Genomic DNA, 25,816 nt, shown 5'->3' with positions numbered 1-25,816 from the left:
GACTGGGGAAACCAGCCATTAAGTTTAAAAATTGAAAATGTTTGTTTACATTGCTAAATGCTTATTTAATAAAAATAAGTTTAATATGTTTTTTTAATGTTTGTTTGTACTGATATTTATATGAGTGTGGGTCTGTGTATGTATGCATGCAATAGTGTATTTGTGTATGTGTATATATATATATATATATATACGAGATGTAGGAAGAGCACTCCAGAGGTCTTGTTCAAAGGTATTTATTTGGTGAAAAAAGTCTATCGACGTTTCGACCTTACGGTCTTTATCAAGATACAAAAGCAAGTGAAGGCAGTGGCAATATATAAGCAAACCAATAAAAAACATGATCACTAACCTGAAAAAGCTGTGTATCCCCATACCATGTGTGAACACCAGAGTGTGATAATGAATAAAACCGGAGTGTTCCTGTCCGTAACTGATGACGTCACAGGAGTGCGACCGGAAGTCATCGTGTAAGTGTATCTAGGTAACCTAGGTTACCAATCCGTGAATATCCAAATAAGTGAATGAATGGAATGGCAAATAAAGAAATATGGATCAGAGGTTAAAATGCTAATACTAATACTGGATAATTCTAAATAAATATGTAATATGTATGTATGAATTAATCTTATACCGACAGAGGATACAGAGCATGAATACAAGCGGAGGAGATGAGCTGTAAACATAGAAACCAGTGGATAGAGTAGAAAGGGTCAAATATGTGTATGACCTGAAAATAGACATGTATGTAGTGAAGCAGCAAAAATAATAAATACACTAATAAATACGAACTGAACTGTGCAGACTGGCAACGTGACCAAGAGCAGACCCGTGGCACCGAGGTCTAGAAAAACGTGAAAAGTAATGAATAGATAAATGACAAACAAGGTATGAAAGAGTAAGATGATATGGTAAAGAATCACAGAAGGAACGAGGTGTGTACCAAGATGTGTATATGAAAAGAAGAAAGTGGGGAAAGGCGGATATACGCCTGGATACTATGAAAGTTAGAAGAGTAAAGGTGTGGAAGGCTCTAATGAGAGAGATGTGTACTGACCTGGGTATAGATAATCATATATATAGTCTGTAGACTGATATCCAGTATTTGTGTGCATGGATAGTAACCATGCTATCCAAACTAAATCGGCTATCCAGCCCAAAGCAACTGAGCGAGAAGAGTAGAGCACAGAATTCATACATATGGTCCAATTACAATACTAGACCATAGATGGACATCAGGATATGTTATAATAGATCGCTTCAAAAAATATTCTAAATCTATGTACAGAAAACATAATGTCAAAATTCAAGAATATTCAAAATATTCAAAAATATTTACAAAGGTTGTGTCCGAGGGATATGCTCAGCGGGTGTCCAAAAAAGCATTGAAGGAAACATATTCATTCAGGCCTCTAGGGTGTAGAGTGTCAAGTGTTTTAATCCAGTATGTCTCCCTTTGGAGCAAGATCCTAGAGCGATCACCCCCCCTGGACAGGGGGGGGATATGATCAATGGCCATGAATTTGAGAGTGGGTAGCCGATGGTTCATCTCTAAGAAGTGCTTGGCCACTGGTTTATCCGTCTTGCTGTCCCTAAATGCAGTCATAATACCTGATCGGTGTCCTCGCATTCTATCACGTACAGTGAGATCAGTTTTCCCCACGTAGTGTAGTCCACATGGACAAGATATCAGGTAAACTACGTGGGTGGTGAGACACGTGATATGGTGTTTGATGGAGTAACGCTTTCCTGAATGAGGATGGGCGAATGAAGAGCCAGTGAGCATATGGCCACATGTCACACAATTGGCACATTTAAAGCATCCAGTCTTGTTATGGATTTTCGATGTCTCGTACTGTTCAGGACGGTCACTTTTGACTAAAATATCCCTAAGCGTTCGGTTCCGTTTGAATGCAATACGGGGTGGATGGGAAAAGGCAGAGTGTAGTGTAGGATCAGAGGATAATAAATCCCATCTCTTACGGATGGATTTTGCCATTTGGTCACTGGCCGTGTGATATAGCAAGGGTAATGTGACAATCTTTGGTTTGTTGTCTGGTATCCTAGATCGTACCTCTGACTTGTTGTGGATCATCATCGCTCTATCCAAGGAACGTTTCAGTATCGGATGAGAATATCCTCTTTTCAAAAATGCTGATTGCATGGCAGAAATCTGCACTCTGGTGTTGTTAGGATCAGAATTGTTCCTGAGGACTCTAAGGAACTGTGAGATCGGCAGTGATCTTTTAAGTGCTCCAGGGTGAAAGCTGGTGGCGTGTAAAAACGTATTCCGATCAGAGCTTTTCTTGAATAGAGTGTAGCCAATAGATTGCTGGGAACGATAAATTTCCACATCTAGGAACTGGATCCTCTCGATGCTACAGCAGTGGCTGAGACGCACCGGGGAGTTGAGCATGTTAAGCTCCTGGATCATCTTTTCAAACGATGAAGGTGAGCCTGCCCATAGCATAAGGATATCATCCACATATCTCCGGTATAAAATGAGGTTCGGTTGATATTTCGACAAGATGTGCTTCTGTTCATATGAGTACATATAGCTATTAGCATAGTTAGGAGCTATGGCCGATCCCATCGCAGTCCCCGTTTGTTGGATGTAGAAGAATTTCTCAAAACGAAAATAATTGTTATTTAACGTAAATTCAAGGCATTCCAAAAGGAATTCGATGGGGGGTCCGTTGTATAGATCAGATCGACTGAGTATCTGTCTCATGGCATCCACCCCTTCAGAATGAGGGATAATCGTGTATAGATTTTTCACATCTACAGTGGCCAGGGTAATCGGACCATCAGGGAGGGTAATCAATTTGAGTTGAGAGAGGAGATCTTGTGTGTCTTTAAGACATGTGGGTATCGATAGAGTAGGTATTTTGCAGTGTTGGTCAATAAATTTAGCAAGCGGTTCCAACACTCCTCGTTTGGCAGAGACGATAGGGCGTCCGGGAGGGTTTTGCGCATCTTTATGAACTTTTGGTAAAGTGTACAATAAAGGAATTTTAGGATGTAAATCCATCAGATAGTTAGCCGTTTGATCCTCCAGCCAGCCGGCCGTAACACCTCTATTGACCAATGCTTGTAATTTCTGTATAATGGTTGTAGTAGGGTCAAAGGCGATTTTCTTGTATGTAGTTGTATCCGATAGTTGTCTCAATATTTCTGTGCGGTATCCTCTGATCCTACACTACACTCTGCCTTTTCCCATCCACCCCGTATTGCATTCAAACGGAACCGAACGCTTAGGGATATTTTAGTCAAAAGTGACCGTCCTGAACAGTACGAGACATCGAAAATCCATAACAAGACTGGATGCTTTAAATGTGCCAATTGTGTGACATGTGGCCATATGCTCACTGGCTCTTCATTCGCCCATCCTCATTCAGGAAAGCGTTACTCCATCAAACACCATATCACGTGTCTCACCACCCACGTAGTTTACCTGATATCTTGTCCATGTGGACTACACTACGTGGGGAAAACTGATCTCACTGTACGTGATAGAATGCGAGGACACCGATCAGGTATTATGACTGCATTTAGGGACAGCAAGACGGATAAACCAGTGGCCAAGCACTTCTTAGAGATGAACCATCGGCTACCCACTCTCAAATTCATGGCCATTGATCATATCCCCCCCCTGTCCAGGGGGGGTGATCGCTCTAGGATCTTGCTCCAAAGGGAGACATACTGGATTAAAACACTTGACACTCTACACCCTAGAGGCCTGAATGAATATGTTTCCTTCAATGCTTTTTTGGACACCCGCTGAGCATATCCCTCGGACACAACCTTTGTAAATATTTTTGAATATTTTGAATATTCTTGAATTTTGACATTATGTTTTCTGTACATAGATTTAGAATATTTTTTGAAGCGATCTATTATAACATATCCTGATGTCCATCTATGGTCTAGTATTGTAATTGGACCATATGTATGAATTCTGTGCTCTACTCTTCTCGCTCAGTTGCTTTGGGCTGGATAGCCGATTTAGTTTGGATAGCATGGTTACTATCCATGCACACAAATACTGGATATCAGTCTACAGACTATATATATGATTATCTATACCCAGGTCAGTACACATCTCTCTCATTAGAGCCTTCCACACCTTTACTCTTCTAACTTTCATAGTATCCAGGCGTATATCCGCCTTTCCCCACTTTCTTCTTTTCATATACACATCTTGGTACACACCTCGTTCCTTCTGTGATTCTTTACCATATCATCTTACTCTTTCATACCTTGTTTGTCATTTATCTATTCATTACTTTTCACGTTTTTCTAGACCTCGGTGCCACGGGTCTGCTCTTGGTCACGTTGCCAGTCTGCACAGTTCAGTTCGTATTTATTAGTGTATTTATTATTTTTGCTGCTTCACTACATACATGTCTATTTTCAGGTCATACACATATTTGACCCTTTCTACTCTATCCACTGGTTTCTATGTTTACAGCTCATCTCCTCCGCTTGTATTCATGCTCTGTATCCTCTGTCGGTATAAGATTAATTCATACATACATATTACATATTTATTTAGAATTATCCAGTATTAGTATTAGCATTTTAACCTCTGATCCATATTTCTTTATTTGCCATTCCATTCATTCACTTATTTGGATATTCACGGATTGGTAACCTAGGTTACCTAGATACACTTACACGATGACTTCCGGTCGCACTCCTGTGACGTCATCAGTTACGGACAGGAACACTCCGGTTTTATTCATTATCACACTCTGGTGTTCACACATGGTATGGGGATACACAGCTTTTTCAGGTTAGTGATCATGTTTTTTATTGGTTTGCTTATATATTGCCACTGCCTTCACTTGCTTTTGTATCTTGATAAAGACCGTAAGGTCGAAACGTCGATAGACTTTTTTCACCAAATAAATACCTTTGAACAAGACCTCTGGAGTGCTCTTCCTACATCTCGTATATGTATCTACGCTTTGCAGCACCGAGGCTTTTTTTGACGAATCATCCTTAAAGGTAGAGTGCCAGACCTTGAACATTTTATATATATATATATATATATATATTTATATACCTATACACACGGCATGTACATTTGTGCTTTAGGGTGTCCGTCCTAATGCAATAGGCTGCGCATGCCTATATGTATCGGATCTGTAAAAAAGCACAGCAAAACATAGTGTTTATCATTAAAAACAGATACTTTATTGCAAATAAAAGTGAGCAGAATTCCAGGTATAAACCGGCACATCGGGAGTAAAACTCTCCTTAGCAGTTGGTCTCCGTGCCAGCAGAAAATGTGGTCCTCTGGTGCCCTGCAGGTTGAATGTTGGCTTGAATTCTAACCTTTGATAGATGGAATCCAGGACCGGGTTCCAGCAAACATTTCACTGTTAGATGACATAGTGTGTGTGTCACTGGAGACACTGTAGCGATCAAACTATCAAAAACAGGAAGGTGTACAACACACCAACCAGAGAAGGGGAGCGTGTAAGGTGTACTATAGGATACACCTTCCCTTTGTTGGGACGTAGGGATTAAGCTGTAAAATGGAGGGAAAAAAAGGGGACTAATCGTGTAATAACGTCAGGGGTATAAGTGGACTATGTCCAATGGTCCAGGACCTTCTTGTTTTTTATTGTTTGCTCTCACATTTGGGGTGGAATAGGGTGATATCCACCTGAGTGTAGTAGCGTGTGAACTTGTTATATTTTTATAACTGTACCTAAGGACCTATATATTCACAGAGCACTTTGTGTTTTTTCTGGACTGTAGCGATCAGCCTAACGCGTTTTATAGAGGATTCCTACTTTATCAGCGGCATATCACATGTGTAGTGAAGTAGTCAGTCTTATTTAAAAGGCTTGTTGTATATGCTATACAATTTACAATTGTGTAACTTGAATCGTGATGTAGTAACCTGTGCCATCACCACCACAGCCTTAAAGAGTTACTCCAACCACCATAACCACTTCACTGCTTCAAACCGGTCATGGTGCCTGGAGTCTGTATGTGCAGCAAGTTGCTATGAAACTTTGCACATATAGAGTTTAGTACCTCTGCTGTCTGAGGTGTAATTCCACCTCTGCAACAGGAGTCCTGGGCTGGCGTAATTCTGTGCATGTTTGGCATCTGGCACCTGATATTCGACCACCTGTTTAGGAGAATCAGGCTGCAGGGGGAAATTGGTCATGACGCTGGAACAGAGAAAAATTTGTTGTTTGGGGGAGAAGACTAGTATCGGAAGGGTTATTCTGACCAAAACTAGTGTTTTCTTACAACACTGATTTTTGGTTGGAGTAACTATTAAATTTAGTTCTATTCATGTGTACAATAGAACTAAACAGATAATGGAACAGAAATAGAACAAGTAAATTTGCCTTTTTTTAATCTCTACTATGAATGGTGGCAATCAGTTCCTCTCCCAATTGTCTTTTCTTGTCCTTTGTAAAGGTTGTCGTATTTGTAGAAGAAGAATGAGAAGAGAAACTGCTTGCTATCAATCATGGTCAAGATGGAAAAGAAACCTGGTTATTATCACGAGAACGATGATTGACGTAGATGTGAGATGAGGGTAAAAAAAGTAGAATTGTGGTTCTGGTTCTGGTTGACAAACCTCGGCAAACATTAGAATTATGATTTTATTTAAGAATAAAAAACATACATTTATCTAATTTTGTGGGTAATCTCAGCTAATGTGATGTAAAACTGTCCCGAAGAAGACAGGGTGCAATAATGTTTGGAAACCATAATGCAAACATTTAAATTAAACACGTCTACGCTTCAACTTCCTGCAAACATGAGAAACATGTGCAGGTAGAGCATTGCTGTAAATAAGATGATATGGATTCACAAGCTGTGTACAAACTACAAATAAGACATCTAAGGACCAACACAACATTACTTTCATTAAGTGGTTTTGGTATAGAAATATAATAATGCTCCTGCAGTCTCACTGCTTAGTTCTCTGGCATGTACGAGTTAAATAACTGCATTAAACTGTATTAAATAATTGCAGTCCTAGTTACACCTCCTTGTCTGTGACTTACACCCCCCACACACTTCCTGAAAAGACAATTTTTTTTTAAAGTATTGTTTTGCTTCACTTATAGCACAATGTGTTTAATTTAGAAGTTCTTACTTCCTTCTCTGTTACTAGCCAGATATTGTCTTCAGGAGTCTCCTGTAAGTGATTAAAGTTTAAAAAATAGGGCAGGAGATAAGAACTTCTAAAGCAAATTTGCTGTGCTGTAAGATCGGATTGAAAAAGAAACCCTTTTTAAACAAATACAAAAGTGATTTAAGACCTAAATGGCAGAGAATTTAGCAGTAAGACTGCAGCGGCATGATCTATACACCAAAATTGCTTTAAATAAGCTAAAGTTATTCTGGTACGTGGAGTGTCACGATAATCCATGAAGCAGATGTTTTGTAAGTCATATTATTATTATTTTCAGGAAGATCATGTTTACAACTCAGTTATTTACAGGGATGATCTCATATGTGTAAATTATTCCAAGTAATGCATACCAACAACATAATTGTGTTTAGAATCCCTTCATCCCTGTAGGGACTTGCTGTGAGTTTAACCCTCAGCATACAATCCCCCATCCCCTCTCCTACTCTCTAAAAGAGTCTGCTTAGGCTTGTCAAAGACCCATGTTCATCCTAAGCAACTTTGGGCAAATGGGGCAGTTTTCCAACACCAAATGTCCTTTATGGCTGTTTCCTGCATCCAGCTTCTGCAGAACTACAAAATCTGGGTGCAGATCCTGCTGGCCATTCATTGGCTGAGAGCATCAGCTGAACTCCCTGTTGGCCAATGAATGCAACTCTGCGTATAGAAATACGTACAGAACTGACCAATTGACCTTGTTCAAGGCTGGCTGAAGGCTCCTCAATAGTACTGCTGGAGGTTGAGTTACACCTCCGGCAGCAAAAGGGTTAAACTCTGTACATGCAGCGTTTCATAGTAAAATGCTGAAAATACAGATTCCAGGCACCATGACCACTTCAAATCACGTAAGTGGTCATGGTGCTTGGATTAACTCTTTGTTTCGAATTAAAGCAACAAGGCACCCCTTTACCAAATAACATTCATGAATTGCTCCTGGTTAAGATTTCTGGAATACTAAGTCAAAAAGCATATCTCCGTTCAAATCCTTAGGCAAGCAACCTGTTAACCACTTTAACCATGTGAAGTTGCAGAGGATGGGAGAGTTACTGTGACATATTAATGTATGATTTGTGAGGTGTCAATGAGGGTATCATTAAGCATTGCTGTGAAAATGAATGTGCATCTTGAACACTTTTTCTTAAACATGTACTGTATTTTTAAAAAAATAATCGTATCACGTAATGGCAAGAATTCAAAATGGTTACACCTTTAATGTCATGGTTTGTGATACCTCTAGAACCATTTTGACAATATTTTCCATTAATTCAAGATTTAGAATTTACGCAATCTCTTGTGATCACTAGACAATTATATTTAACCCCTTAAGGACGCTGGGCGGAAATTTTCCGTCATTGCAGCACTCCCCTTAAGGACGCTGGACGGAAAATTTCCGTCCAAAATTAAAATTAACCACTGATTGTCTAATCTTCCTGTAGTGTGTCTCCATATCACTTTCAAATGATCCCCCGCTGAGGTTAAAAATATGCCTTTTGAAATACCCTGGGATGTCTTCTTTAAGAAATAGTATGCTTTTATGGGATAGTTGGAATATATAGCTTGCTAAAAAAACTCCAAAGTGGGGTAACAACAGAGCGTAAAAGTTGGAAAAAAACTACAATGGCTGTGTGTGAAATGTGCCCCTTCAACGTCCACATATACCTGGCAAAGGTCCATACGGGGGTATTGCTGTACTCAGACAACATAGCTGAGCAACATATAAAGTATTATAAAGCCGTAGCACACATAAGGTTTGCAAAATATACAGTACAAACTCACTGTGTGTCAAGGCAGAAAAAAAAATGCTTATTACGACTACACTTGATACAAGCTAAAGGAAAAATGATCCCACGCTAAGGTTCAAAATTTGCCTTTGAAATACCCTCGGGCTTCTTTAAGAAATAGTATGCCTTTATGGGGTAGTTGGAAAAAGCAGCCTGCTAACATATTTAAAAATAGAATACGGACCCATTAAAACTCACACTTAAAAACCTGAACTTATCACGTCTCTTTCACAGCACTGTAACTTCACAAAATAGTGTCTGGGTCATACATTGGGCATATTGTTTTACTCCGAAGAGGTAACTGAGCATACTTGGGGGGGGGGGGGGGGATTTATGACAGTGGCACTTATCAAATGTAAGAAATACCCAGCGAAAATGCAACATGTATGTAAAAAAAATTAAAAAGCACCACAAAATTTGAAATAAATTGGTGAAAAAATGGTGGCAAGTTAAGGTATAATATATGCCTAATAACATACCCTGGAGTGTCTTCTTTCTCAAATGGAAGGCCTTTGTGGGGTTATTTGAACAGTCAAATGGCTATAATGCCACAAAATCAGACATATGACCATCTATGAAAATTCCAACTATAGAAACTGAAATAGCATGGTCTGTTATATGGCATTGTAGCTTCACAGAATAGGGGCAAAGGTATAGAATAGGGGTATTGTTGTACTCAGCAGATATAGCTGAACACAATATGGGGTTCTGTACAGGGATAGCACACACTAGGTTTACGAGATACACATTACAAAAACCTTGTTATATGTGTATATGCCAAAATAGAGAAAAAACACAATTTTACTCCAATATTTAGCAGAGATTGGCGGTGAAATGGCTACGCAAAAAGTGCCAAACTAACCTTAGGTAAATAGCCTGTGATGTCTACTTTATATAAATATATACTTTTGTGTGGCAATTTTGTTTCCTGTAATGGGTATTAAACTTCCAAGACAAACATACCAACTTCTAAAATTGTTTCACATTAAAATTTTATTTTAGACCTTGTAGTTTGTGACCTGTAACTTTCAAAATAAACTGAAATCCTACACATATTATGTACTTTGTAAATTAAGACACATAAATGAATTGATTTGGAATTACTTTTCCTAAGATGGACATATTATGCACACATTATTATTGCCAAAACTTGTTTTCTTCCACATTATTTTGCATTTTTTTTTTAATAAATGAGAATTTATATATGTATATGTCACATCAAATTAAAGCCCTTTTTGTTGTCTAAAAACTGTATAGAATATGTGTTGGTACAATACATTAGAGATGCAAATTGTAGTTGAACACAAACAGCAAAAAATGCAAAAATTGCTTGTGTCCTTAAGGATATGTCCAGCTTCTGAAGCTGTTTCCTTAAGGGGTTAAGTAAAAAATAATAATAATAATAATAATAGAATAAAACCAGTACATCTTTAAAGTGTCCCTGCTTACCTGAGACTGCGATAAAGCATTGGCCCCTTTGCTTTGCTGAGACAGAAAGAATCGGATGGACATAAGAAGTTCTTGGATACAGCATCGGAATTCTTCCTCGTTCTGTCCCCCAGTGGCAAGAGAAAACAGCTTGCGGGACTGTACGATGTACTTAAATATGTATTCCTGGGCCTACACATACAATGTAAAAAAAAAGTCATTATTTACTTTAATCAACAGAGCAAAATCTTAAGATTTTATGAAACAGGTTTCAATTTAGTATTTTTGGATAAGCTTTGTAAATGATTTAATATTTTTGGATAAACTTTAAAATTATTTAATATCTTGAAATATGTTTTCATTTTTTTTCCATCTGTTGATATATTATTTATACATAATCTATTTTTTTGATATTCTAATAGTTTGAAAATAGTTTGAAAAAAAAAGTTGTGTAAATGTTTATCTAAAAAATTAAGTTACTTGAAACGGTTATCCAAAATAGGAAATCAAGACCTTAATGTCTGCTGGTAGAAGCCCAGCCTTAGGCTTCCACTCCATTAGCAACACACTTATTATTTTCGCTTTCCTCTGGTTATTTCTTCCCTAGCACCCCAAACATTTCCAAGAGATGTTGTCACTGTTGGTTCTCCACTACAATTTATAGCCATTGTGTATTTTCTCAATAGGTTAAAGATAATTTAAATTAAGTGCTTATATCCTAATTTCAAGTCACAAACTACTTGACTAAGTTTTAGACCCAGGTGACTTAGTTATGCAACCACCTGTAATTCTTAGTACACCTAAATCGGACTATTATCCTATTACCATCACATCAAAGCGTTACAACGTGAATCAGAATATTAATGTTCTGCTGGTATAAAAATGAACTTGAGGATACAATTAATCCTAGAGTGTTATCTTTATTACCTTCAGCACCTCCTGGATATGCTCCTGTCGTTCAGCTTCAATTATTCTATCAATATACCATTTCAGCACTTTTATGAGGTCCCTGAAATGTCAAGGGAGATGGATAAGTTATGACATCATGCAAACAGAGAGCCCTGTGAATTGGCTGCCGGGTTTATGATATTTTCCCTGTTGCCAAATGTCAAGAAATTTTAATTTTAAAAAAGTGTTTATTATCACTCAAAAAGAAGAAACAGAACAACAAACAAAACAACAAAAATGTATAGCTCACTAGAGAATTCAACAAAACACATATATCATATGCTACAATTGCAGGGATATTCAATTCTTTGATGGGGAAGGCAACACATTGCCAGAATTTATATTCCACATTCAGATAATATAGTCCAACATGGATGTACTCAGGTTTTGGGAAAACATACTCACTAAGCAATGATAAACCAGAAAATAGCAATTTAGTTTTTATCGCTGAGTATATGGTTACACATTTTGTGAAATTAGCTGGTTTTAATTATGGTAAACACTCATGATGTGCTTTCCTACCACCTCATGTTAACCTCTTGCCCCTACCTATACCGAGATAAATGGGCCAACATGATCTCACGGAGAAGACAAGTTGCTTGAATGCATGGAAACCGTTCTCAGTGCTGGGTAAGTGTTGGTCCTCTTAAACAAATCAACAAAGGGTAAAAAGAACATTATGATAACCAAGGTCAATATTAGTTATTCTGTTGACATTGAAAGGATAAAAGCTCAATTCCTTGGCAAGAACATTGTACCAAGAGGTAAACCAACTAAAGATGTTTAATCATCAAAGCAGATTTCAGAATTGTATTGTCTTGGAATTTTGGAAATTGATTATCTTAATATTTAATTTTTTAATAAAGACGTTTTGTAGCATTAACCAAGCCTGGAAAGTCTCTATGTTCTCTTTTGGTAAAAAAAATATACTTAAGAACATAAATTAAAATGTGTCCATATAGAGAAGATCATTAACCAGCGTGCTAAATCAGATGTATAAAAATTACGTACTAAATGCTATAACGTAATATACATATAACACCATACACACTGAGCAATTGTGGTTATCTCAAAAGATTTTTTTTCTTTAAATCATTATTATGTGCTATTAAGCCAGCATGAGATAATGAACAATAGACCTCAACGTATGCTCTTAATTACCTACAGCTGTTTCCTACTTCCTACTGTGCTTTCTGGAGACTTAGTGGATATTAAATAAAAGAAATATGAAGTTGCAATTTGAAGAGGCATACACCAACACCACCTGTTCAAACTGCTGTCACACAACACAGGACTATAAGACATGCCAGCAACAAAGTAAAAAGTTAATGTACACAGTATACATGTTAACAGAATAATACTCAAATATGTAATGGAAAAGCCAGGTAGAAAACAACGTATCTGTCTATTGATTTTAGATATTGATGTTGTAACCAAAGAATGTTTGCATGATCTCTAGTGTACTTCTGTACTTAATGGGAGGAAAAGTTCAATTACACCATTAGTGGATCACCATGACAAATAAATTCTGCTGCCGAGATGTCAGGAGCCTTTTTGTCTGGCCAGTAGAAGGGACTAAATAAATGACCACCTCCACCAAGTGACTGTAGTAATGTTGTATTCATTAATATGTGTATTTATACATGTGTTTGGTTGTATATGTCTATGCAGTTATCTCGATGTCCAGTATGTCACAAAAATGAGTACACCCCTCACCTTTTTGTAAATATTGTAGTATATCTTTTCATGTGACAACACTGAAGAAATGACACTTGGCTACAATGTAAAGTAGTAAGTGTACAGCCTGTATAACTGTGTAAATTAGCTGTCCCCTCAAAATAACTCAACACACAGCCATTAATGTCTAAACCGTTGGCAACAAAAGTGAGTAGGTGTATATATTTACATTTTGCCGTATGAAAGAATCTGTGCAGATGTAGGTATTTGTCACTGTAACTGTGTTTTTAGTGTATGTACCTGTGTTTGTGCAATTTTGTAAAGATGAAAAATAACTACGTAACTCAAAATTCTGAATTTGAGCTCTGAAATCACCCTTACATTAGTAAAATTACATATGATTGGAAAAACACGTTTCTTTCTTGTTTTAGAGATTCAAATATACAATCTAAGTAATTAGCTGGTTAGATCTCTATCAGTTATATACACAGTTGTGAAATGAGTAGCATTTCAATTAGTCAAATAAAAACAGGTAATAAGTTATTTTTTTCCTTACATTTAATGTTCCATATTTTATGCATTTAGATTATATGAACCTTAATCTGAGCAAGTGGATTTATATTCCCTAAGATTGTCGTCTCATCTACAAATAATAATAGGGAGACATAGCGTCATCTTTGAAATTTACCTGCCAGAACAATCTGATTGGTTGTCTCAGAAGGTAACCAATCAGAATGATCTGACTCAAATTGCACAGTGTGCAATTATAGAGGCTTTTGCTGCCCTGCAAGCTCGGTCTTCCCACAGGGTGAAGAGTAATTATTTTTTCGTCAGGATTTTTTTTTTTCCTGAGTGGTTCTCTCTTTATTTTAATGGTTGCACTATGGATTTTTATGTGGACTTTTTTTCGGGCTGAAGAAAAAAAGTCAGTGGTGTTTACTGAATAAACACTTGTATTTTAGAAGCTTATTTTTTTCCATATTTTTTTACATCACTTTCTAATCATGAGGATTAAGCTCGACAAATCCCTAATATATTACTGCAGTAAAAATAGGAACTAAATTGGCCATCATTCTAAACCATGCAATTTCTTATGACATATTTTAAAAAATGGCATATCATTATGCAGTCTATTATTAACAAACTGGAGATTTGACAAGCCATACTTTACCTGTAAGCAAGTGCACCGGCAAAATGTCCTTCTATATACGTGTCCATAACTGGTTTAAAATGCTGAAATTTGCTGTCCTGAAGTAAGTTAATTATATACACCTACATATGTAAAAAAAAAAGCAGAGTGGGCTTGTAGATTTGGGTTGATAATGACATGACAGGTCTACAGATATAGCTATGTAATTATCACGTAAGGTAGACCTACATGACACGTAATTCAATAAAAGCTGAGAACCCCCACAATACTACAGAAACTTTGCGTGCCAAATTCCTAAGTCCTTGTTTAGAGAAGTGTTTATTGCAATTGGTTAAAAAGGGAATTAATGTCTTGCCATTAGATAAACAAAGTTCTGAGACTTGTCTTTCTTATTTGTTTTGTAAATTATGAAGGAGTATATATTTTACAGCTGGCATTAGTTACTCATCAACTGTTCATTTTCTGATCAATGAACACCATTTGAATTCTGTCTGACAAGCAGCTAATCAGAACACAGTAACGATTTTGAAATCATTCCATCAACTTTCTGTTACATAGGTGTTTCTTGCTCTACTTAAATGACATGTTGTTCAGTCTCATAACTTTGACCCATCTCTCTGTGTGCTAATTCACATAAAACCATGTAGGTATATTTAGTTATATTCATTGCACTTTTAAGGACCAAAATACCTAAGTTAAAAAAGTTCTTGCCCGAGATAACCGGTACTCCGGCCCACTGTTTTATAATAAAAGGTAAACTGTTTATACTCAATGTTTGTATAAAAACAATGACGCTGGATGAAATGTAAACTGATGAGACCAACGCTTTAGCCTAGGATGTTTACCTTACCATCCGTATAATCTCTTACTGTTATCTTAAAATGCCACTAGGCTCTTGTACGAGCCAACCTGCACAACATGTTTTACCTGATGTCATTGCAAAAATAAAGAATAAAAAAAAAAAAAAAGTTCTTGCACAAACTCTACTGTTTAAAAACAATAACTTAAGAACAATTTAACTAAAACCAGAACTAAGACAAGTCACTTACCAGGCAATCAAACACTTTAGAGGCATATTTTTGAGAACTTTCATCTAAAATTCCAAACAAGGTGTCCAGTGTATCTTGTAGAAACTGCAGAGAGAGAGAGAGAGTAAGTGAGATATGTTCTTACAGAAAGGTTCAATAGAGAAGCAGGAACAATCTAAAAATCTTAAAATGCTACTCACCTTGACTATCTCTGATCCATCAATCTCTTTTACCTTAGACAGACAGCCTGGGATTTTTTCTGGGTGCATTCTCCACTTTAAGAGGTCGAGCATATCCCCTAGGGTGTGAAAGACACATAAAATATAGAGGGTGGAAAACAGACACGTCATCACAAAAAACATGTGTAAATATCCTGCAAATAAAATAAACGCTCGCAAACATTGAACTTAACATTTAATCAGAGAGAGCAGATATTTTTAAAGCTTTCTTTGTAATTAGGAATAGAGAGTAAAATGCTAGTTTATCTGAATGGATGGTGCAGGTGTTTACATGACAAGTGGTTATGAAGTAGGCACGGAATGTGAAGTGTGTGCAACAGAATCACAATAATCATCATAGTGATATGCTAAAAAAAAAAAAAAAAATAATTAGATCACTTAGCATATCACAATGATGATTACTGTATTAACACTGCAGTACATAATGCATCATTCATAATACAAAGTGCATGATACAATGAATGATACAACCTTGCAGTCATAAACTGGCATTATACATCGTCTTTCAGTTTATACAGGTTATGGTTATGGTTAGAGTAATGCAATCTAAAAATATTCAATTTCTGGATTTTGTTTTTATAATTTATCACTTTGCGGTTTTAATCTTTTGCCTACAAATAACCGTAATTTACTTGTGTTTTCATAAATTATCAGTTGTTTGATTTAATCCTAGGGTAGTGACAGACAGCCTACATACAAGTATATTTTCTATTAAAAAAAAAAAGCTGAAAGGTCAAAGGCATAATTTCAATTAAAATAATCTTTATCCCATTATCTATTGCATGTTTACTAACTAAAGTGTCACTATCAGGAATTTAAGGTTCATTCAACAACAACCAAACAGAAAACACACAACTTGGTGAATTGTTCTAGTTTATAAATTTTCACAAACGAAAAAAATAAAATAATTAAATTCCCCCAAATTCACACCGAATAACCAAGTTTGATTTTAGAAATGATGCAGTAAGGCTCACTGGTGATAACCCACAATTGTGGAATGTACATTCATTACATGATATAATGTAGCATACAGGCAAACCCCACTTTTAAGTACACAATGGGACCAGAGTATGTACCTTTTTCCCATCCCAATGCATGTACTGCATTGCAATAGTAATTTACAGGCATAACTGATACTGCAACTGCAGATTTCCAGTGATTTTATTTCCAGTGATTTATTTAGTGATTTCCAGTGGGCTTTTATTCGGTTAAAACAAAAAGTAAAAAGAAAAATCTCATTCCAGATTGTACCATTTATCTTTAATGTTTTACTCATCTGACAACCTTAAACTGGGAGGAAAAGTAATATAAACCTGCCCACTTGGTCATTTTATGTCAATACAGTGCCAAATTTGTATTTGTTAGCAGCTTAGTTGCACACTTTGTTTAGAAACACCTCTTCATCACTTTAAGCATTTATGGTTTAACTTTGAATCCTCAGAATTGTGGCTGATGCAGCTAAGCTGCTAAGTCATAGTTATAGAAAATGGCAGGGTAAACGCTTTCACTGGATGGTGCCGACTGCAGAATATGGACAATGGAGGGGCAGAAAAAATATATATATATGTTCAGCTAGGAGTAGACATTATAAATTTGAGATGATTAACCTGTGCCATGTCAGAAGGTGTGAAATTACACTGAACTGAGCTGGACCGGGCGAGAATAGAACCTTCCATTTCCTGTCCACTCACAGACAGAAGAGGCGCGGGAATGTCTGTACTCGTGAGTGTACTTAAAGTGAGTGTATGTAAAGTGGAGTATGCCTGTATATACTTTCTGGTGGTGTGTGGGTCGGTGAATGTATGTACAACCACATTTTTATTGTTTAATAATACTCTGTTAATTAGGTATGCTGCACAATCTAATGTGCCTTTGTTTCTAAGGTAACGGGGATAAAAATGTCACAAAATAAAAGTTCTAAATGTTCATACTGTCAGTCTAGACACACAAAAGGCTTTGATCAAGCCAGTACAAAGGTGTGCAAAGATGGCATTCCGACAAGAACGGAATTAATATTTCAAGATTATTCCTTTTTGACTCCATACCATTTTGTGTCAGTTTAGTAGAACAAAGGAATGAGCTTATCCAAAAAGACTCTTTTGTATTTTTAATGGCCTGATTATTATTTCCATGTTGATTTCCTTTCAAAAAGGGTAGTTTGAGGTAGCGACATGGATCTTGGAAGGTGGTATTTTCTTCACACTGTAAAGGAGAAAGCCAAATATGAACAGCAAAAATGACTAGAAAAGGGCAGATACTGAAAATAATCCCTTCCATAATGCATTTTAGTTTCATGTTTTATTTAGTCATTATAGCCATTATAATGGCTTTTGAACAGTTCCCCACCTGGATTACCATCAAGTTTGATAAGCATGAGAGGTAATATGGGGGGGGGGGGGGGGGGTAGAGGTGAGTTGAGGTGGGACTCATGTGGAAAAATTCCATTCACATTAATAACATAACGACAATTAGGATTAGCTATGTGGGCCAGGTTGGTAGGTAACATGGCAAGATGGCCAAGCAGGTCTGCACAAATGGAATAATTTATCGGTAAACTATGCTTATAAAATATAGCATACACCATATTATTATTGAGACTCATGATAAAATCCATTAACAGGTATTCACGATGATGGTGGATGTCAATGTGCAACATCCAAGAGTTTACCACATTTCAGTCTTAGTACCCTCTTATGAACAAGCAGTTTTATACTTTAATTTTCTCCCGTATTCGAAAAATACAAGGCTTCCTGAAAATTCTGCAGGTCGTTACTTTGTATGTGCTGCTCAGCCAAAAACAATGAGAGTCCAGGAGTAACTATTTACATAGCAATAATTTTGCAATGTCATATCGGCAACTTTCTCCTTTGAATTTCTGCATATAGAATAATAAACAGGCTGCATATGCAGGCATTAGTATTTCATTGTGGTATAAAAGCCACAAATACATAGACAAGCTCCAGACACATTTTTTGGGCTCTGGGTGCTTTCATTTCTATACAAGTAAACATTTCATATGATGGAAAATGTAAGCCAGTGTTAAAACTCATTATGGTCTAGTGTGTTTGACTGTAGGTAATGTACAAGTAGTCCTTACAACAGTTTAAATATTTTGTAGTCTACCATAAATATCTATTTAACTTTATTATTAAGGGGACACTATAGTTACCAGAACAACTACAGTTTATTGTATTTGTTCTGGTGAGTAGAATCATTCCCTTCAGGCTTTTTGCAGTAAACACTGTCTTTTCAGAGAAAAAGCAGTGTTTACATTACAGCCTAGTGATAACTCCACTGGCCACTCCTTAGATGGCTCCTAGAGTTGCTTCCTAGTGTGCAGCACTGCCGTTCAGTTTTTCCACCCTCTGCATAGAGACACTGAACTTTCCTCATAAAGATACATTGATTCAATACATCTCTACGAGGAGATGCTGATTGGCCAGGGCTGTGTTTGACTTGTACTGGCTCTGCCCCTGATCTGCCTCCTGATGATATGTGACAGCATTGTGATTGGCTCACAGAATCACTTCTGATGATGTCGGCCAAGCAGGCTGCTCGGGAAGCAGCACCTGCATACTTGAATACAAGTACAATTGGACTATATTTAGGCGGTGACCCTGGAGGCTAGATGGTGGTTTTAACACTATAGGGTCAGGAATACAAGTTTATATTCCTGACCCTATAGTGTTCCTTTAATAAATTACTGCTAAGTGTCTTTATTATAAAAAGGCATTGAAAAGGGTCCAAGGTCCCTAAACATACACAGAAAAAGCCACCAAATCCATCAAAACCAAAAAACAAAATTAATCGTTGCTGGTATGTTACCTTATGTACGATAAGCTCATGGGTTCCATCAGGAAATGTTCTGCCATCTTCTTGCATGAGAGGCATGAAAGAAAAGCCAAATAACTTCTTCTCACCCTTCTCTTTTGCTGAAATAATATAAACACGAGTATTACTTGGAAACATCGATATAATGTATTCAAAATGGCCTTGCATTGAATAAAGAGCAGTTTAAAAATTGCTGTTTTTTTTGTTTTTTCGAAAGGTTCGTCTTTCACATTCGTGGTGGATAAATATAAATCTTTGCGTTTTCATTCAGTTAATAGCAGATAACGTTCTCTTCATCTGAAAAGTTTTAAAAAACTCACAAAGGCAGCTCTTATATGTAATGGAAGATGTTGAATCAGGCTAGTATCTAATATATTAACAAACAAATGTAAAAGTTTACTATAAATGGCTCTCAGTGCTCCTTCTACAAAGCCTGCCTTCTGAGAGACTGGGATATATTTTTATCTAGTATAGAACGTTAAAAGGAATCCGTTAATGTTACAGATAAAAAAGTTTGCATGGCGGCAACAGATGTTTGAAAAAGCAGCATATAGAAATAAGTTAAAATGCAATTGTGTAAATAAATAGCATTGCTGGTGGATATTACTTATTTAATCCCCTACATGTCTTCGTGACCATTTTATATTTTTTAAAATTTTTATATAAATATTACAATTCTATAGATTCATCAGTGAAGTACAATAAGGTCAGAAAAAGTTATTGGCTAGCTCAAAACATTTTCCTTTAAGATTGTAATGCTGATTTTAGTTTAATTTTCAAAATGACAATAAATAAAAAAAAAATCACCCCACTCATTGATGATCATCATATTCGTTAACGAGTACATCTAAGCACTGAAAATCACATCAACTGAAGTGCATATACTCAGGGCCGGTGCAAGGATTTTTGGGTACATAGACAAAGATGTATTTTGCCGCCCCCCCCAAATAACATCTTCACCTATGTGCCTCTTAACCAGCCCCTCTCCCCGTCCATTATTGGTCCCCTCCCTTCCCTATCCCTTAGTGTTCTTCTGACAGTCACACACACTCAATGACAAACACACAGACTCACTGATCTGACACACACTCATTCATTGACACACACACACTGATTGACACTCAATGACAGACACACTGATAGTCAGACACAGACTCAATGACAAAGATACTCTCACTGATTTGACAGACACTCACACACACTGACAGACACACACATACACTGACACACTCATACACTCACATGCAACATTCATACAATCACTCACAGACACACACACTCATATAATCACTCACAGACACACACACACACACTCACACACATACACTCACTCACACACACTCACTCACTCACAGACACACATACACTTACTCACGCACACACTCACAGTCACTCACAGACAGTCACTCAGACACAAATACAGTCACTCACAGACACACATACACTCGCACACACATACACACTCACTCACAGGCACACATACACACTCACACACAGTCACTCACTGACACACAGACAGTCACACACTCACTCACACACACTCACACACAGTCACTCACTGACACACACACACTCACACACACACTCACACACACACACACTCACACTCACTCACACACATACACATCACATACACTCACTCATTATTTTAATAAACATTTTCCACCCAGCCTCCCTACCTGGAGATCTGGTGTGGATGAGGAGTCATTCCCTGGGGTCCAGTGTGGCTGCTGGGTGGCGTGCGGCAGTGCTGTGATCAGACGGCGAGGGAGCTCTAATCTCACCGCTCTGCTCCCTCACGCACTGTCTGCTGATACCGCGGGACCCGGAATATGACGTCATATTCCGGCTCCCACGGCATCAGCAGACAGCGTGCGAGGGAGCAGAGTGGTGAGATTAGAGCTCCCTCGCCGCGTCTGATCACAGCACAGCCGCGCCGGGGGTCGAGATGGTGGCCTGGCAGGAGGGAGAGCTTCCCTCCTGCCGGTCACTGAAATTTTGCGCCCCCGGAGCCGGTGCGCCCTAAGGCGACCGCCTGTGCCGCCTTATGGACGCGCCGGCCCTACATACACTGGCGGAACTACCGCAGTCACGGGGGTCGCAGCTGCAATCGGACCTGTCACTCCAGGGTGCCTGGCAGCCCTATCGGGTCTCTGTTTGTATGTGTGTGTGTATGTATGTGTGTGTCTGTGTGTATGTGTGTCTGTATGTATGTATGTATGTGTGTTTGTGTGTATGTGTGTTTGTATGTATGTGTGTCTGTGTGTGTGTCTGCGTGTGTATCTGTTTGTCTGCATGTGTGGGGGGGCGGGTACATGTGTGGGGTAGAGTTATGGGGGGCGGGGACGTATGGGAGGAGGGTATATGTATAATTTATAACTGCCTTCTAAAGGCCACATAAAGCTTTGCCCCCAACTAGTAACATCCTGTGAGAGATTAAGATATCACAAGCCAAAAAGAACATCAAGGCCTGTGGACCTCGACTTGACAGCATCAGAGAAGCTACAGTTATTGTTGTATTTATATTTTTTGTGATATAATTTATAAGCACATTTTTTTTAATAATGTTCTGAAATAATATATATGTTAGTAATATCAATTTTTATAGTTTTCAAATGTGTATATTCACACAACTATTATTTGAGTAAATGTTCAAAATATGTTACAACATGCTCCCTGTGTCCGAAGTGCATTTATTGGACGACGCTCAACACAAACAAGGTACTCTGTGCCGGGCAAAAGGGAGTGGACCATCTCAGCAGAAGAAACATGTTCCAAGCTAAAAAAAGGTAGGATTTTAGGCAGTTAAAAATTATATTTTTAAAAACTAATAGCTGTATATTTTGCATTGTATAAATGGATTGAAAACAAATGCAGTTTGTAACCTAAACATTCTCTTTAATTCATTTTCAAGTTATACCAATTGAGACTATGAGGTTTATTCACTAAACTCCAAACTGTACCAAACTGAACTCCAAATGGCAATCCAAATGGTAAAACGTAGACACGTAGACTAAAACTGGCAAGCTTGGCAAGTTGGAGAATTTTTCTCAAATTTTGCCATTGAGATATTTGATTTGCTAGAGTTTGACATTTATTGAATAAACTTCCTTGAGTCATTAATGATTGGTTACAGTGATCCATACAGTGATGCATACAGTTTGCAAAACAACTCATACCTGTATGAGGTTGCCCTCTTTCTGAACTTTTATTCCAATATATATTCACTTTTGAGCTTAAATGTAGAAAAATATTTACTTTAGAGACCATAGAACTCCCTGCTCAAAGAATTTGAGCACCGGTGTTGTGTAAACTTTATTTTTGGTGACACTGTATAAACATATACATTTTTTGCAAATTTTCTGTCCTATATTTATTATTACAAGTGGGGTGTTAAGGTTCCCCCTTTCATTAATAAAATAAACACAATTTCACTCCAGAGCCAAGACAGTCTCTTTGACACCGCCTCACCTTTTTCCATTTTTTAATTGCTCTGTTTATATTACTGTCCCTTTCTATTTAGGCATAAAAAGCAAGTAAACTCACAATTATTTCAGCTTGGGAGAGTCTCTTTACTGCAGCTCAGATTCTGTCAGCCAGATGCATTGAGACACATTGCATATGTACGACAAGCACTTGATCTGCTTCTCTTACATAGAGAAGCATTGCATCTAATGATTTTCTAAGAGAAGCATTGTCCTTCCTTTGTGAACAAGCATTGAAAGTGATTGGGAAAGGAAACCCTCACTGCTTTCTGATTGGTTGTTTGGAGTATTCAATTACATTATTTTTTCTAAAATAAGACGCAGTGTCAAGTTCTTTAGAGGACTGGAGTTCCCTTTAAAAGAACAAGAGATCAAGACTTCAATAAAGCACTTTACTAATCCTGCTAGAACACTGGGCGAAATGCCTATATGAATTGGTTGATTCATAGACTTTCCCGTCAATACAAATGAATACAAGCGAATAAGTATTTAGGAAAGAAACAATATTTCATTGTCACTGTAACTTCTCATTTACTGGAATAAAGAAACAAAAAACTTGGGCTTCAGTGTTTTGTCCTTATTTCTAAAATCTTCTCCACAATACGAAACCACAGATAAATATAGCAGGATGATACAAAATAAACCATTGGTAATTACAGTATATTCTTAGTCCAGTAAACTGGAAGTGGGGAAGTGTTTTTTTTTTTTTTTTATCTAACTTACTTTTCCTTCTGACAATTTTAATTCCTAGATATTTAGTTCACAATAAAAGTAGAAACGAAAAACGTTCAGCTCTACTTATACAAAACAAGTTGTCTAGATAAAATAAATAGCTAGTATTCAAAGCTTGCACTCTAATATAAATAAAATGATATAAACACATTGTTAATTAAAGGGACAATCCAGGCACCCAGACCTCTTCTGCCCATTGGAGTGGTCTGGGTGCCAACTCCCACCACCCTTAACCCTGCAAGTGTAATTATTGCAGTTTTTATAAACTGCAATAATTACCTTGCAGGGTTAAGTCCTCCTCTAGTGGCTATCTATCAGACAGCCACTAGAGGGACTTCCGGCTTCTTAAAACACAAAAAGCGTCACCGAAATCCCTATAGGAAAGCACTGAATAATGCTTTCCTATGGGGAGGTCTAATGCGCATGCGCGGCCATTGCCACGCATGCCTATTAGGTCCCCCCTCTGGTAAGTCACTGAAGGGGTTTTTAACCCCTTCAGCAACTTGGGGTGGCAGGCGGGATGGAGAGGGGCACTGTAGGGTCCTGCAGTGCCAGGAAAACCGATATGTTTTCCTGGCACTGGAGAGTACCTTTAACTTTCCTCAACCTAGTCTCTAAATTGTCCATTCTCTTTAAGTTAAGAGGTGGGGATTTACCAAACCATACTTAGAGAAGTCTGGGGGTTGAATTTTCAAATGGACTTTTCATATCTGTTGCCCAAGTTGCTAAACTCAGAGGAAACTCTGCTACCAAAATACTAAAAGTGATCTTTTGAATATGTCTACAGAAACCTGAGCTTGTCGGATATTAATGATTTCACTAAGTGATCTTGGGTTGCAGTCAGGCACATTTTTTTACCAAGATAATGGACATTCAAGTCAAAACATATCATGTCAGCAAACCCCAATGAAAAAAAGAAACCAATACTTCTATTTGTAAACTACTATTTACAAACTAGTATTTATCACAAAGGATCTCCAAGAATGTGATGTAACTAATAATTCTTAGTGGAGCTCTCAATTCTATAGAATCACACTGGTAGAACCTGCATGGTATGTGAGGTTGGTTCTCCTATTGACAATAGGGTTTCTGAAAATATAGAATTCACATGAAACAAACTTGCAAAAAGAATTGTTAAGCTGACATAATTGTAATATACAGTGAATTTTCCTAATTATTTAAAAAGTTACCTATAGTAACCTTAACTGGCAATGCACAAAATAAACCAAATGTTAAAAATTAAGAGCAAGTCTTACTGGAACAATGCCGGAACTCAAATCGTATGTGTCCGCCTCTAAATTTATCCACAGGGACAGGTAGCTTTAGCAGCTCAGCCCACCTGGGACTGTTATTGTGATACAACACAAATGAATGATACTCGTTGGCGTTCGGTTCTCCAGAACCAAGGGAAATGTAATCCTGGAAAAAAAGAGAAGAAAACAATTAAGAAGTCAGACATAGAAATAGGAAAGGTAAATAAGAGTTACATTAAAGTTTTAGCAGCAAGTAATATATTACGGTATCATTAATATGTGCTGTTTTATAGAAAACAATGAAAAATAAATTGGGTCCACAATGGCTAAAGCAACCAGTATTCCATATAGATATCCATTAAAGTGACACATACAGAAGTATATTATGCCTGCTGTCTGTCAGTGTTCTATTTTATTAAAACATTTCTGAAATTAATTTAATGGAAGGACATTTCTTTATCAAGATATGTACGTATAAAGAGCTGGGATTTATTTAAAGATACATTTTTATTAGAATATAAAACAAGCTAAGAAATAGGAGACATTTCTATGCAAGAGACTGTGTTATATCTAGATCACAATGTGTACCTTGTGTATACACGTTTCTCTGTTTCAAACAAAATCACACTACTCATTTGTACAATCTAAAAGGCTCTGGAGACAACTGGTGCCCTAAACTACACTTTGAGATAAACCATTTTGAATAATGATTTTATCACCAACAAAAAAAGTTTAAATGATATCCTCAATGAAAGAGAATTAAAGTGTGTTAGCTGAGGAAAAGTCTCTCTTTGGAATGTAAACACCTTTGTGACCCTCTTTTCTAGGAGCCCAGCTTGATTGGTCCATTTAAATTTATACCAGAGCGTCACGAGCATTTATCTAAACTATATATTACATGTATTTAGAAATTATTAAACCAGTTCTAGAACCAGTCCTTTAACCTCCCCTCCATTCACACCCTCATTTTTATCCATTGGAATGTTTTCACGGGATGCTATTGGCGGTATTTGATGATTGGTCTGAGAATCACAGATTAAAAATCAAAACAAAAAAAACAGATACTTAACCCCTTCGTTACTGAGCACTTTTA

At 37.3% G+C, this 25,816-nt stretch overlaps 1 protein-coding gene across 2 annotated transcripts in view; it reads right to left on the bottom strand.

The window, feature by feature from the left end:
* Positions 1-25,816, bottom strand: part of DOCK4 (dedicator of cytokinesis 4) — a 352,968-nt gene that overhangs the window by 135,156 nt on the left and 191,996 nt on the right. For both annotated transcript variants that reach the window (XM_063446880.1, XM_063446881.1), the window contains exons 15-22: positions 24,727-24,889; positions 19,248-19,354; positions 17,468-17,624; positions 15,384-15,481; positions 15,205-15,288; positions 14,177-14,277; positions 11,308-11,389; positions 10,402-10,572 (exon numbers count right to left, since the gene is read on the bottom strand). In XM_063446880.1, the coding sequence (XP_063302950.1) occupies positions 10,402-10,572; positions 11,308-11,389; positions 14,177-14,277; positions 15,205-15,288; positions 15,384-15,481; positions 17,468-17,624; positions 19,248-19,354; positions 24,727-24,889 (963 nt within the window). The remainder of the gene's footprint in view (positions 1-10,401; positions 10,573-11,307; positions 11,390-14,176; positions 14,278-15,204; positions 15,289-15,383; positions 15,482-17,467; positions 17,625-19,247; positions 19,355-24,726; positions 24,890-25,816) is intronic.

Source organism: Pelobates fuscus, chromosome 3 (genome assembly GCF_036172605.1).
Source record: "Pelobates fuscus isolate aPelFus1 chromosome 3, aPelFus1.pri, whole genome shotgun sequence".
NCBI classification, from domain to species: domain Eukaryota; kingdom Metazoa; phylum Chordata; class Amphibia; order Anura; family Pelobatidae; genus Pelobates; species Pelobates fuscus.
The sequence above is the reverse complement of the archived record's forward strand: the minus strand, read 5'-3'. Positions and strand labels throughout refer to the sequence as shown.